Source organism: Triticum dicoccoides, chromosome 6A, assembly GCF_002162155.2.
Source record: "Triticum dicoccoides isolate Atlit2015 ecotype Zavitan chromosome 6A, WEW_v2.0, whole genome shotgun sequence".
Taxonomy (NCBI): domain Eukaryota; kingdom Viridiplantae; phylum Streptophyta; class Magnoliopsida; order Poales; family Poaceae; genus Triticum; species Triticum dicoccoides.
This window is the reverse complement of record NC_041390.1, coordinates 632,275,782-632,288,888: the sequence shown is the minus strand read 5'-3', so window position 1 is coordinate 632,288,888 and position 13,107 is coordinate 632,275,782. Positions and strand designations below refer to the sequence as shown.

At 47.4% G+C, this 13,107-nt stretch overlaps 1 protein-coding gene across 3 annotated transcripts; it reads left to right on the top strand.

The window, feature by feature from the left end:
* Positions 1–3,915: 3,915 nt before the first annotated feature.
* On the top strand, positions 3,916–9,681 carry LOC119314841 (protein SAWADEE HOMEODOMAIN HOMOLOG 2-like). 3 transcript variants are annotated; one of them, XM_037589528.1, is made up of 8 exons: positions 3,916–4,032; positions 4,118–4,324; positions 4,433–4,541; positions 5,285–5,348; positions 5,530–5,581; positions 7,529–7,657; positions 8,524–8,643; positions 9,205–9,681. In XM_037589528.1, the coding sequence occupies exons 2-8, from the start codon at positions 4,142–4,144 to the stop codon at positions 9,487–9,489; spliced, it is 942 nt and encodes a 313-aa protein (XP_037445425.1). In that variant the 5' UTR covers positions 3,916–4,032; positions 4,118–4,141; the 3' UTR covers positions 9,490–9,681. The 3 variants fall into 3 exon arrangements, with proteins under 3 accessions (XP_037445425.1, XP_037445426.1, XP_037445423.1); XM_037589529.1 differs by having other exon boundaries at positions 3,937–4,032; positions 4,122–4,324; XM_037589526.1 differs by lacking the exon at positions 3,916–4,032 and having other exon boundaries at positions 4,039–4,324.
* The last annotated feature ends 3,426 nt before the right edge of the window (positions 9,682–13,107 follow it).

The following is a 13,107-nucleotide window of genomic DNA, read 5'->3' as shown; positions in this document are numbered from 1 at the left end:
TCAAGTGCTCGAAGTGCTCATTCGACACGACATCAGTGGCCTATCTCGACCACTTCATCTTGGCGGATGTCGTCACTATGGATGCCGACAAGGTCGCGCTGGTCGCGGCTTGGCCAACGCCGCACTCGCCGCGGGCCCTCCGCGGCTTCTTGGACCTCGCTGGATATTACAGAAAATTCATCCGGGAATTCAGCCTCATCATGGCCCCACTTACACACCTGCTGCGCCTTGACGCCTTCCCCTGGGATACGGAGGCGACTGAGGCATTTCGGACCCTCAAGCAGGCTCTCACGACGGGGCCGGTCCTCCAGATGCCTGACTTCGACAAGTTGTTCATGGTGGATTGCGACGCCTTGGGCATGGGGTTTGGCGCCATCCTCCATCAGGGTGATGAGCCACTTGCATTCTTCAACAGTCCCTTCACCGCCCACCATCACTAACTTGCAGCCTGCGAGAGGGAGCTTATCGGCTTGGTGCAGGTTGTGCGTCAATGGCGGCCGTATCTTTGGGGGCAGCCATTCTATATTCTCACGGATCACTACACCCTCAAGTTCTTGTTGGACCAGCGCCTCTCCACCGTGCCGCAGCATCAGTGGATCAGCAAGCTCTTTGGCTTCGACTTCACTGTCGAGTACCGTCCGGGACACCTCAACACCGTTGCCGTCGAACTGTCCCGCAGCGATGATGACAACGACACCGACACCATCGACCCCGCGGGGGCGGCCCTCTGCATCCGCTCGGGGCCCTCCTTCGCCCTCATCGACGACATCTGCCGGGCCAGCACGAGCGCTCTAGATGCACAGCTCCTTCGGCAACGCCTCGACGCTAGCGACCTGGAGGAGCGATGGCGCATGGCTGATGGCCTGCTCCTGCATGGGCGCCGACTCTTTGTTCTGGATCACGGCGACATCTGTCACCAGGCCCAGCTGCCTGCCCACTCGGCCTGTCACGAGGTCGTGTAGAAGACCCTCCACCATCTTCGAGCAGATTTCTACATCCCCGGCGACTGGTCGCGGGTGCAAGACTGGGTGCGGTCTTGCATGGCGTGCCGGCGCAACAAGACAGATACACTGCGGCCGACATGGCTGTTATAGCCCCTTGAGGTGCCCTCTCAGGTCTGGGGCGACATCTCCACAGAATTCATCAAGGGCCTCCCCAAGGTGGGTGGCAAGTCCTTCATCCTTACGGCGGTCGACCGCTTCTCCAAGTATGCACACTTCATTGCACTCGGCCACCCCTACACCGCCGCCTCCGTGGCGCATGCCTTCTTCGACGGCATCGTCCGCCTCCACGGGTTCCCCTCTTCCATCGTCAGCAACCGTGACTCGGTGTTCACTGGTCATGTCTGGCGTGATCTCTTCTGGATGGCGGGCATGAAACTGCGCCTGAGTACGGCATTCCACCCGCAGACGGACGGCCAATTTGAGGGTGTCAACAAGGTGATTGCTATATATTTGCGTTGTGTTACAGGTGATCGTCCCCGGGTTTGGGTGGACTGGCTCGCTTGGGCGGAGTACTGCTACAACACCTACCACTCCGCCCTGCGCGCCACACCTTTTGAGGTGGTCTATGGCCGTCCTCCACCACCCATCCTGCTGGTAGACCCCAGAATGGCCCGAACGAAGGCGGCTGGCGACCTTCTCCGCAACAGGGATGAGATCCTTGCCGAGGTGCGCCAGTGTCTTCTCCAGGCCCAGCAGCTGTCCAAGAAGCACTACGACGGCCACCACCATGAGGCGGAGTTTGTGGTGGGCGACTGGGTGTGTGGTTGCGGCTCCTTCACCGCTCCACGCAGTCACTGGATCCGTGTGCTAAGCGCAAGCTGGGCCCTCGCTACGTGGGACCATTTTTCATGGTGGAACGCATCGGCAAGGTCGCATACCGCCTTTAGCTTCTGCTCGACGCTCGCATCCAGGACGTCTTCCATGTGGGCTTGCTGAAGCCTTTCCGCGGTGATTCGCCGGCGGCCGCGCCGACGCTTCCTCCAATCTCCGATGGACGTCTTCTTCTGGGCCCAGCGAAGGTGTTGAAGGCCCAGCAACGCCGCGGCGTGTGGCATTTGTTGATCCTGTGGCAAGGCCTTTTAGAGGAGGACGCCACTTGGGAACCGCTCCAGGAGTTCCGCCAACATTTCTAGACTTCCAGCTCGAGAATGAGAAGTTTGCGCAGGCGGGGAGAGATGTTATGATCAGCGTCTCTTATAGCCGGAGGAGGCTCAATGGCGCGCCTAGTTTGGGACTTAGCCCAACTTATATTTATTTTTATTAGCACCTCGAGGATGATATAAACACTTGTAAGGAGTAACCCTAGCCGCCTCCTGCACCATCTCCTCCTCCTCTACCGCGCGACCACGGCGCTGTCGCGCCGCCGCTCGCGCCTAGCTCCTCGCTACCCTCTCTTCCACCCCTACAACCTAAGAGCTAGGCCTGGTAGGATCCTAGATCCTATCAGCGGCACTAGAAGCGATGGCTCATCTTCCTCAGTGCCCCGCGCCCGTTAACGCAGCGCCGCCGACTCCACCGGCCCATACCGCGGCTCCTACCACTCCGCTCCCGACATCCATCATGTACGCAGCCCACCACCACCAAATGTGGGTTTCCTCTACTCCGAATGTGGTACCCACGCACCGCTGGGTCCTCGTACCCACACCGGCACCAGCATGCATTAGGGCTGGCGAGTGGCAGCGGGCGAGGATGAGGGCGGGCAGGGGGGGCTGACCACATGCCGGTCACGTGCGAGCAGAAGGTAATCCTGAGGCCATGCTCGTCGTGCCGGCCCTCCGCCACTCTCTCACGACGGCGAAAACAGATGCGAGGCACCTCGACCGCAAGAATGCCAAGGTGCTCTGTCTCGGCATCTAGTTGTCGGAGTGCGAGGCGAACAAGGAGGCGGAGCCCAAGGCAAAGGCGGCTCGCCGTGCGAAGGAGAATGACCGCCTCATCCGGAGGCTCTTGGGGCAAGTGTGCTCCAAGGACCGCGACATGACGGACGGCTCCACCTCCAGCTCCAATGACGACGCACCGCCGCACGCCAACGCCTAAATGGAGGGTAGGCACAGCCGCGCCGACAACCGGAAGGGAAGGGTTCGTCGAGGAAATAGTGATTTCCTCCACCCTTCCCCGGATTATTTATGGTTTACCTATGTTTTATGTAGTTGTATATTATGTATTCGCACTGTCCGCTGAGCTACTCTGATGAACTATGGTCATTTGGTCCGGCGATAAAATGGTGATCCGATGAACTACATGTTGATCGTGTTTATATGTAGTTTTGCATTGGTTGCATGGGTTTGGGGTTTCGCATATGAGGGACATGGCTGTGGAAGCTAACATATGAGGCGTGACCGGTCGAGCGCATCCGCCGGCGTTTGAAGGCCAGAATTAGCTGTCCATGGCTGTAAGTGCTTATGTCAATTACTAGATGACATCACTGCTGATCACATGTCCTAGGATGACATCATGGCTGACCTCACTATTTTAGACATGGTTTAATCCTACACTAACTATACATCTAACAATGGCGAAGGGATGGGACGTCTATCAGCGAGATTCATGCACATGGAGGAGGGGCGGGTCGATTACTGTTCGCGCATGGCTCATGGTTGGGCATAACAGCAACCTAGTGTCTCGGCTCTACGCAACCAGGCACACTGAACCTACCCGACCCTACCACATTGGACCCCAAAACACCTGGCAGGAACTTGCGCAAATTCTGGCCGGAATTGGCACCCCTTGTTTTATCCGGGAGAATTAATGGAGTGAATTGCACTACATTAATTGAAAAAGTAGGTTGCGTGTGTGTGAGGACTGAGGAGTGCCAAAAGAGGGTGCGTCGGCCGCATGATCGAGCTTGTACACACTGCCGCAGATCGAGCGGCTGGTTGCGTATTTGTATTTATCCGGAGGAATTAATGGAATGAATTGCACTACATTGATTGCAAAAGTAGGTCGCGTGCGTGTGAGTAGAAGTGCCGAAACTCCATCTCCATCTCCACAAATTGTACACAGCCGCTGGTGACACACAACTGGTAACGTAAGCTTCTCCTCCCTCCCACCCCTCTCCATCTCCATCTTCATCTCCATCTCCGACGACTCTGCTCATCTCACCGCGCGCGTAGGCAGGTGCGGCAGCCAGGGGAACTATGACGGGGCAGCCGCCAAGGCTCGTGTTCCGGTTCACCCAGGCGGAGGTCGCCAAGATGGAGGAGGTCCTCCGTGAGCTCGACGCCAAGCCCAAGCGTCCTGTCATCCAGGGCCTAATCGATCACTTCAACGCCTCCCCGGACCGCTCAGGCGACGGCAAGGTCCCCGTCCAGTACAATCAGGTACTACTAGGTTTTCCCTCCCGGTACGTTGCCCAAGATCCGCCGCGTCCGCCCTAGCTATTTCCGTACTTGGATCTATACGTGTGGATTTGTATTGGGTGGTCGCAGGTGAGGAATTGGTTCCATAACCGGAGGTCCGCGCAATCCCAGCGGTCCAGGAAGATGATGCTACCCCCTGTTAACGAGGAACACCACCCAGTGGCCGGATCCTACTCAGGTGCTGCTGAAATATATCCCCATCTTAACTCTCTTTATTTCCTTATTATCATGTACTTAATTGCTACGATGACTGATCTTAAGTTGCTACGATGATACATGATGGTCTATTGGTAAAGCTTTCGTGGTGCAGAAGTTATGCATAGCCTCCCCGTTGGCATGTTGTTACAAGGTTTTGCATGTCATGAAGCTTGTCGCCCTGCTGTCTCACCTATTGACACCTAACTCGGCAATTGCACGACACATGGTTCGTGTGCCCATTACATTTATGCACAACTGCAGGCAAAAATGGCAACCAAGTTAATTTTGGCAAGTTAGCCTATCCTGTACATTTTGTGGGCACATCAAAATATGCCGGCCATTGCCTCTGTCCTTGAAGCCCCTTAATTTGGGATTTTCCAGGACACGCGGTTGTTTCTGCGCCCATTACTTTAATTCACAACAGCAGGCAAAATTTTCGACTAAAGTTCTCGTTGGCAGGTTCTGGGACTTTATAGCCTAGAATGTAATCCTTTGTATTTGTGGGCCCTTGAAAGTTTGTTGTCGCGCTGTCTCAGCTGTTGACACTCTGTTTGGCAATTGCAGGACACGTGGTTTGTGCGCCCTTTACTTTTATTCATAACTCTAGGTCACATGGCACAATTTTCATGTTTGTTGTTTAGAAGATTTTAGTTTTGTAACTGACCAAACGCATATAGTGTATCATGTTGATTATGGTTTATTGATACTGCCATTACCAATCAGGGAATATTTCTTCGGATGGTGGTCATGTCCAGTTTGAAGCAAAGTCGGCTAGAAATGGAGCATGGTATGAAGATATATACATATTTCATCATTTCCTCTTTCATGTCATTTCATGTCACATGTGGTCTGTTTTTGTGTATGTGATTTAATATTCCACGTGAGTGTGGGTGGGACTGTCTGATGTGGGAGGGATAGTTGAATGAACCTTTCAGTTTTACATGCTTGACCAATTCTTGTTGTTACAGGTACGATGTTGCTGCCTTTCTGTCCCACAGGTTCATTGACACGAGGGACCCGGTAATGACCATAGAACTTTTTGTTAAATAGGATTGATGTTAGTAAATTCATTTCTGCCATTCTTTATTCAAGCACTTAGCTAGCACTAAAGGTAGAGATGATTCCGGTTCTTGTCTTTTTATAGTTGGTGACAGTATTGATGTTAGAACATTTTGAACACCTGACTCATCTAACTTTGTGTTGGGGAGTCTTTAACAACACAAGATAGTACTAATAAAGTACTGAACAGTTAAGAAGACTTTAACAACCTTGTGTATTTGTACTTTAGGCTTATATGGAAAGCTAATTGGTGGTATAGAACTTGCTTTCACAATCTCTCTGTTTTCTCATGTAAAACAAAATATAAATTGAATGTTTCTTTCAATGATTATATAGCTCGATCTGCAAAATGTCTGAGTTTCAAAAAGGAAAAAGTTAGTTCACCCCCTTCAATTATCGTCCTTGAGCTGTAGAAATTGAAGCGAATCAAACTGCAATGATGGTTTCATGCCAGCTTGGAAATGTACCGAGCGCATTCAGCTGCATTGCCACCATGGAACCCCACTTACCCATTCTACCAATCTCATGATCTAGTTAGCATAGGAAAAAATTTTAATTTTTTATATGGTGTGAACGTGCAATAACATGCAACGCGTGACACAATCTGCACCACCGACCACGCATTGCTTGTCATAATCATGATGTCATGATCCGATCATCAATGGCGTGGCCTTGGCGACAGCCATCGCACAGTAGTCTCCTCCAAAATGGATTATTAAGTTAACTTCTGGTCTTCCCAGCGCCGCAGGACTTTGTGATCATAATCACTCCTGTCTGCTCCTCTTCCGCACAGCCAGCCACGAGGAGGGGAATCTCTGAGACAAAGTGCCTATCTAGGTTCTTGTATAGTACATTTCCTTAATGAAAGGAAGAGGCAAGAGAAATAGTACAGCTCATTTGCTAGGTCACAGTTTGGGTATTTTAATCTATGCGTTTTGATACAGTAGATTGCTGGATTTCTGTTTTATTTTCTACTGATATTTCATCCTAGATGAAGAAGGGCGTTAATTATTAGAGATGTCGTCACATTACTATTCAGTTAATATTATGGATATATGGTCATTTTCAAAAACATAATATCACTAGTGAGGGTTGCTTGTATTTACTCTTCTATGGGGAAAATGAAACCCAAAGAAGTGAATGGGTATCTTGTTTCATCGACCCTTTCTTCATAAGGGAAGAAAGGGTTTTCAAAATTTGCAGCAAAGCTAGCAACATCATATGTAGTACAACAATTGTGCAGCAAGCTAGCAATAACATTCAGTACCAATATAATTGCATAAGAGTTTCTTTTTCAATGAATAGCCAGGCGCAAATTGCAGAGCCGGACTTGTACATATTCAAACTGTAAAGCATATGCATCTGTGCTGTGTTAGTTTGCAAATTAACTAACATCCATGCTGTGTTAATTTCCAAATTAACAAACTGATCATTCTAACTCTGTGCTTACTAGCTGTCATTCACATGATGCCAAAACTTTGTTTCGTGATGTGTCTGCCTAAGTTGGATGATTTGCCATAATTCAAGTATTTCTTTCTTCCAGTTATCTATGGAGAATCGCAACAGCAGTAGTAGTCCTATTTTAGACTCTTAGTTGCCTCCACACACACAAAAGGAAGAAGTCACAGCCATAGTACGGAAAGAAGTTTGCATCATGTAGCAAGCGCGGAAAGCAAACGTGTTTGACGGACACCAATGGGCTGGTGCGGAGTTGCACAAACCTTCCAGTCCTAAGTGATACATGTGGTTAGGAGTGATTTGCGCTTCTTTTCATAGTCAAGGGTGAAAACTAGCCTTGATCATTTTCGAGAAATATTCAATACCCATGTTCCTCTAGTGTTTAATCACTCTCCACAGCGGGTTCATTATACCAACTGTGCTTGCACTTATTTATTTATTTTGTTTCAGGAAGTACTAGTTCGATTTTGTTGGCTTGGACCTGAGGAGGATGAATGGATTGATGTTTGTAAAGGTGTGAGACTGCGTTCTCTTCAATGTGTTGCTGTGCTTCCTGGGGATCTCATTCTTTGTTTTAAGGTAGCCATCTTAAACGACTTCTTTTCACCTGACTTGGCAAGCTAGCATCTCACAACTTGATAATTCATGTCTTCATGAAACATTAAGTTACCCTTCGGAATACTAAGCCAGTTTATTTTAGCCACACAATATGTATCCAATGCCTGACAGCTCTCCATTTTCCTTTTGTTATGCACTTGAAAATTCCACAGTTACTTTCTATGGCGTATGATAGAGTAGTGATGGGTATGTCTTTTGGATTTCACCTGCCAAGAGTCATTAAAAGTTTCTGCTTTGACGTTTGACTGTTCCTTGTTGATACTCAACTTGTATAGGCTCTATTTCTTGTTTTTATATACTTATAAAAGATGTGATTCCAGTTTGAGAGTTTTCAAACTATTGTGGTTGACAACACTTACTAAACGACCATAAAAGCAGTGCATTTTATTATGTCATACTTTTGAGTACTAAAACTGTTTTTTATTCTAAAATTGGGTGTAAATTTATCCAATAAATTTTATTATTACTTTATTATTAAATTGAGCACTGAAAGATTTTTTTTCAAAATGAATGCTGTAGCCTATCTCTGGTCATTTATAAAGTGGATAAACCAACTTTCATCAAATAAGCTTTTCCAATAAATCCTCATGTTGGTAATTGCGCACAAACACCGGTATGCCGATAAATTAGAGCATTGAGAGGAAATGTGCATGACTTTACTGCTCTTTCAAGAAGTATTATATACTCAAAGTAGGGTATGGTTGAGGGTCTGACTAAGGATTTCTTGTCGCTGGATGTAAATAACACAGTAAGGGAATGTTGTTTTAGCTGTCTCATCATGTAGTATTATCATTTACTCAAGTTGATTTCTGTGCCGAATTGAACAGGAAGGCAAAGAGCAGGCCTGCTATTTTGATGCGCATGTTCTTCAAGTTCAAAGACGCAGGCATGACATAAGGGGGTGCCGCTGCAGGTTTCTTGTTTGTTATGATCATGATCACTCTGAGGTAATTCTCCTTCTGTCTACAGTGTTGAGTGTTCACGCATTTACTCTGGTTCCATTGTTACGCCATGGTAGGATATCAGAATTAATTGACGCTTGGGTCCTGGAGCTTCAGTTCTGTTATAGGGCTGTTGGCCTGACAATAGAAATGGATTTTCGACTTCATCCACGAAAGTTATTATTACAACTACGACCCGAATTGCCAAATCAGACATTCATCCCTATGATTTATAACGTACCTGGACATTTATAAATGAGTAGCTCGCCATGATCGTTTCTCTAACCATTAAAACCCATCCTAGTTTCTGTAGGCAACCAAACTTACTTCAAAGTTTCCATGTGATTTCATTTCCAATCTGCAATTTTTTTTATCACCGAACAAAAGAAATCTGAATGTTCAAGTAAAATTGATGGGGAAGAATAGTGTAAGACACTATATTTTTTTTGTTCTAGGCTAGTTATATTACTATATGTAGTCAAATAAAATGGAAAGCATAATGAGTTTAGTTTGTTTTATGATGTTTATACCAAATAATTTATTTTGGCATTTCTTTTCACATGACAGGAGTTTGTTCCACTGAGCATGGTATGCTGTCGACCAATGCACCAGACAACCCAAAAGCCACACAAAATGATGAGTATCAACACTGACAAGGTGACCGGGGGCGCGGTTCCCATTCCACCAGATCAAGGAGGGCCATCTGACAAGGCGGTTGCTCCCTTACTAGACACACCTACTAGCACCCGCAGCTATTCAGTGGCAGATGTTGAGATGGGGGATGCGGAGGCTGCCCCAAACAGTGAAGCTGCAAATGAAGCACATGACGACACGATGAATCTGGGAGTGTAGTTCTTTGGCTTCCCAGTGCATTTCGTTGTGAATTTTCTAATCGAATAATGTTTGCCTCAGAACTTCCAAAAGAGGAAGGATGGTTACCCAGTAACTGTAATGTGCCCATGTTGACTGGATTGCTTGTGTGGTGCAAAAATTGTTGGATTGGTTATCTATATCTATATAGCTATGTCGTCGGAGAAGATATTATTTTGTGGTGGTATTGTCTTTTGGGGTTAGGGTTCAGGGTTATCCTTCAGTACACCCCCTTAGATGAAAATATTGGCAGTAGTGTCATTTCCTGTAACTGGAATTACCAAGGGGTAATATTATCACACGGAAGGCCCTCCAAATAGAGGATCTGTCTATACATCTCGTGGAATAAGGGATCTATATATAGATCGCCCTTTGTCCTCTTCTTCTACCTGGACATCTAACTCTCTCCTTTCATCTGCCAATTAACGGCTCCTTGTTTTCCTTCTTTTTATCTGTTCTCATTTGATCGATTTGCCACCAGCGCTGACTCCTCGCATTTCCGAAGCTGATGGAGAAGCTAATATTTCCCTTCCAATTGACAACTAACGACATATTTGAATGCATCACCATGCACAGGCACCATTGAGGAAGCAGATCCATAGAGGAAGCAGATGGTATATTGAGGATGTTCTCCAAAACCTAAATTCTATGATAGTGCAACATTGCTAGATTAGATGGGCGTTCCTTCATCGGGATAATGGTGGCGTTGGAATGTATGACCGCTTTTTATGAATCAGATTTGCCATTGTTGCACACAAACACGTTTTTTTGTGGATAAAAGACAAACACAAGAAAAACTTATTTAGTATAACCTGATTTTGATTTTCTTTAACAAGGTGATTTTCATTAGCATTCCCCACCTAATTTCAGAAAAGAAGAGATACAGAAATCGGAAGTACAATCATATGTGCAACTGTGCTTAGTATATTAGAACTAAGTTTTGCTCACCCGGAAAAAAAGTACTAAGTTTCTGCTCAAGTCTCATGGGTCGCTCCTGTGACTCTAGGCGGCCCGTGGTGGCGGCGAGGCACCTCATCCAGCTCCTTCACTTCCCCTGCTACCCAGGCATGCTCACTCTCTCTTACGCGGCAACAAGGTGTTGGGGAACGTAGCAATAATTCAAAATTTTCTACGTATCACCAAGATCAATCTATGGAGTCATCTAGCAACGAGGGAGGAGTGGATCTACATACCCTTGTAGATCGCGCGCGGAAGCGTTCAAGAGAACGGGGTTGATGGAGTCGTACTCGTCGTGATCCAAATCACCGATGATCCTAGCACCGAACGGACGGCACCTCCGCGTTCAACACACGTACGGAGGAGCGACGTCTCCTCCTTCTTGATCCAGCAAGGGGGGAGGAGAGGTTGATGGAGATCCAGCAGCACGACGGCGTGATGGTGGAAGTAGCGGGATTCCAACAGGGCTTCGCCAAGCGCTGCGGGAGGAGGGAGATGTGTCATGGGAGGGAGAGGGAGGCGCCAGGGCTTAGGTTAGGCTGCCCTCCCTTCCCCCCACTATATATAGGGCCAAGAGAGAGGGGGGGCGCAGCCTTGGCCCTTCCTCCAAGGAAGGGTGCGGCCAGGGAGGAGTCCATCCTCCCCAAGGCACCTCGGAGGTGCCTTCCCCCTTTAGGACTCTTTCTTTCCCTTATCTCTTGGCGCATGGGCCTCTTGGGGCTGGTGCCCTTGACCCATACAGGCCAAGGCGCACCCCCTACAGCCCATGTGGCCCCCGGGGCAGGTGGCCCCACCTGGTGGACCCCCGGGACCCTTTCGGTGGTCCCGGTACAATACCGGTGACCCCGAAACTTGTCCCGATAGCCGAAATAGCACTTCCCATATATAATTCTACCTCCAGACCATTCCGGAACTCCTCGTGACGTCCGGGATCTCATCCGGGACTCCGAACAACTTTCGGGTTACCGCATACTAATATCTCTATAACCCTAGCGTCACTGAACCTTAAGTGTGTAGACCCTACGGGTTCGGGAGAGATGCAGACATGACCGAGATGACTCTCCGGTCAATAACCAACAGCGGGATCTGGATACCATGTTGGCTCCCACATGTTCCACGATGATCTCATCGGATGAACCACGATGTCAAGGACTTAATCAATCCCGTATACTATTCCCTTTGTCTAGCGGTACGATACTTACCCGAGATTCGATCGTCGGTATCCCGATACCTTGTTCAATCTCGTTACCGGCAAGTCTCTTTACTCGTTTCGTAACACATCATCCCATGATCAACTCCTTGATCACATTGTGCACATTATGATGATGTCCTACAGAGTGGGCCCAGAGATACCTCTCCATTTACACGGAGTGACAAATTCCAGTCTCGATTCGTGCCAACCCAACAGACACTTTTGGAGATACCTGTAGTGTACCTTTATAGCCACCCAGTTGTGTTGTGACGTTTGGCACACCAAAGCACTCCTACGGTATCCGGGAGTTGCACAATCTCATGGTCTAGGGAAATGATACTTGACATTAGAAAAGCTTTAGCATACGAACTACATGATCTTGTGCTAGGCTTAGGATTGGGTCTTTGTCCATCACATCATTCTCCTAATGATGTGATCCCGTTATCAATGACATCCAATGTCCATGGTCAGGAAACCGTAACCATCTATTTATCAACGAGCTAGTCAACTAGAGGCTTACTAGGGACATGGTGTTGTCTATGTATCCACACATGTATCTGAGTTTCCTATCAATACAATTCTAGCATGGATAATAAATGATTATCATGAACAAGGAAATATAATAATAACTAATTTATTATTGCCTCTAGGGCATATTTCCAACAGTCTCCCACTTGCACTAGAGTCAATAATCCAATTCACATCGCTATGTGACTAACACTCAAGGTCACATCCCCATGTGACTAACACCCAAAGAGTTTACTAGAGTCAATAATCTAGTTCACATTACCATGTGATTAACACTCGATGAGTTCTGGGTTTGATCATGTTATGCTTGTGAGAGATGTTATAGTCAACGGGTCTGAATCTTTCAGATCCGTATGTACTTCGCAAATTTCTATGTCATCTTGTAGATGCAACTACTACGCTACATTTGGAGCTATTCCAAATAACTGTTCTACTAGACGAATCCAGTTTACTACTCAGAATAATCTGGATTAGTGTCAAAGTTTGCATCGGCGTAACCCTTTACGACGAACTCTTTTACCACCTCCATAATCGAGAAAATTCCTTAGTCCACTAGTTACTAAGGATAACTTTGACCGCTGTCTTGTGATCCATTCTTGGATCACTCTTGTACCCCTTGACCGACTCATGGCAAGGCACATTTCAGGTGCGGTACACATCATAGCATACTTTAGAGCCTACGTCTAAAGGATAGGGGACGACCTTCGTCGTTTCTCTCTATTCTGCCGCGGTCAGGTTTCGAGTCTTACTCAATGTTCACACCTTATAACACAGCCAAGAACTCCTTCTTTGCCGATCCATTTTGAACTCCTTCAAAATCTTGTCACGGTATGTATTCATTTGAAAGTACTATTAAGCCTTATAGATCTTAATGCTTAATACTCAAGTAGTCTAATCCAGGTTTTCCATTGAAAAACACTTTT

What these genes read in the sequence shown, in the direction of transcription:
- LOC119314841 (XM_037589528.1), top strand. Translation starts at nt 4,142, where the DNA reads ATGACGGGGCAGCCGCCAAGGCTCGTGTTCCGGTTCACCCAGGCGGAG. An exon ending in TCGGCTAGAAATGGAGCATG is followed by an intron (nt 5,349 to 5,529) that starts GTATGAAGATAT and finishes TTGTTGTTACAG; the next exon opens with GTACGATGTTGCTGCCTTTC. An exon ending in ATCTCATTCTTTGTTTTAAG is followed by an intron (nt 7,658 to 8,523) that starts GTAGCCATCTTA and finishes CGAATTGAACAG; the next exon opens with GAAGGCAAAGAGCAGGCCTG.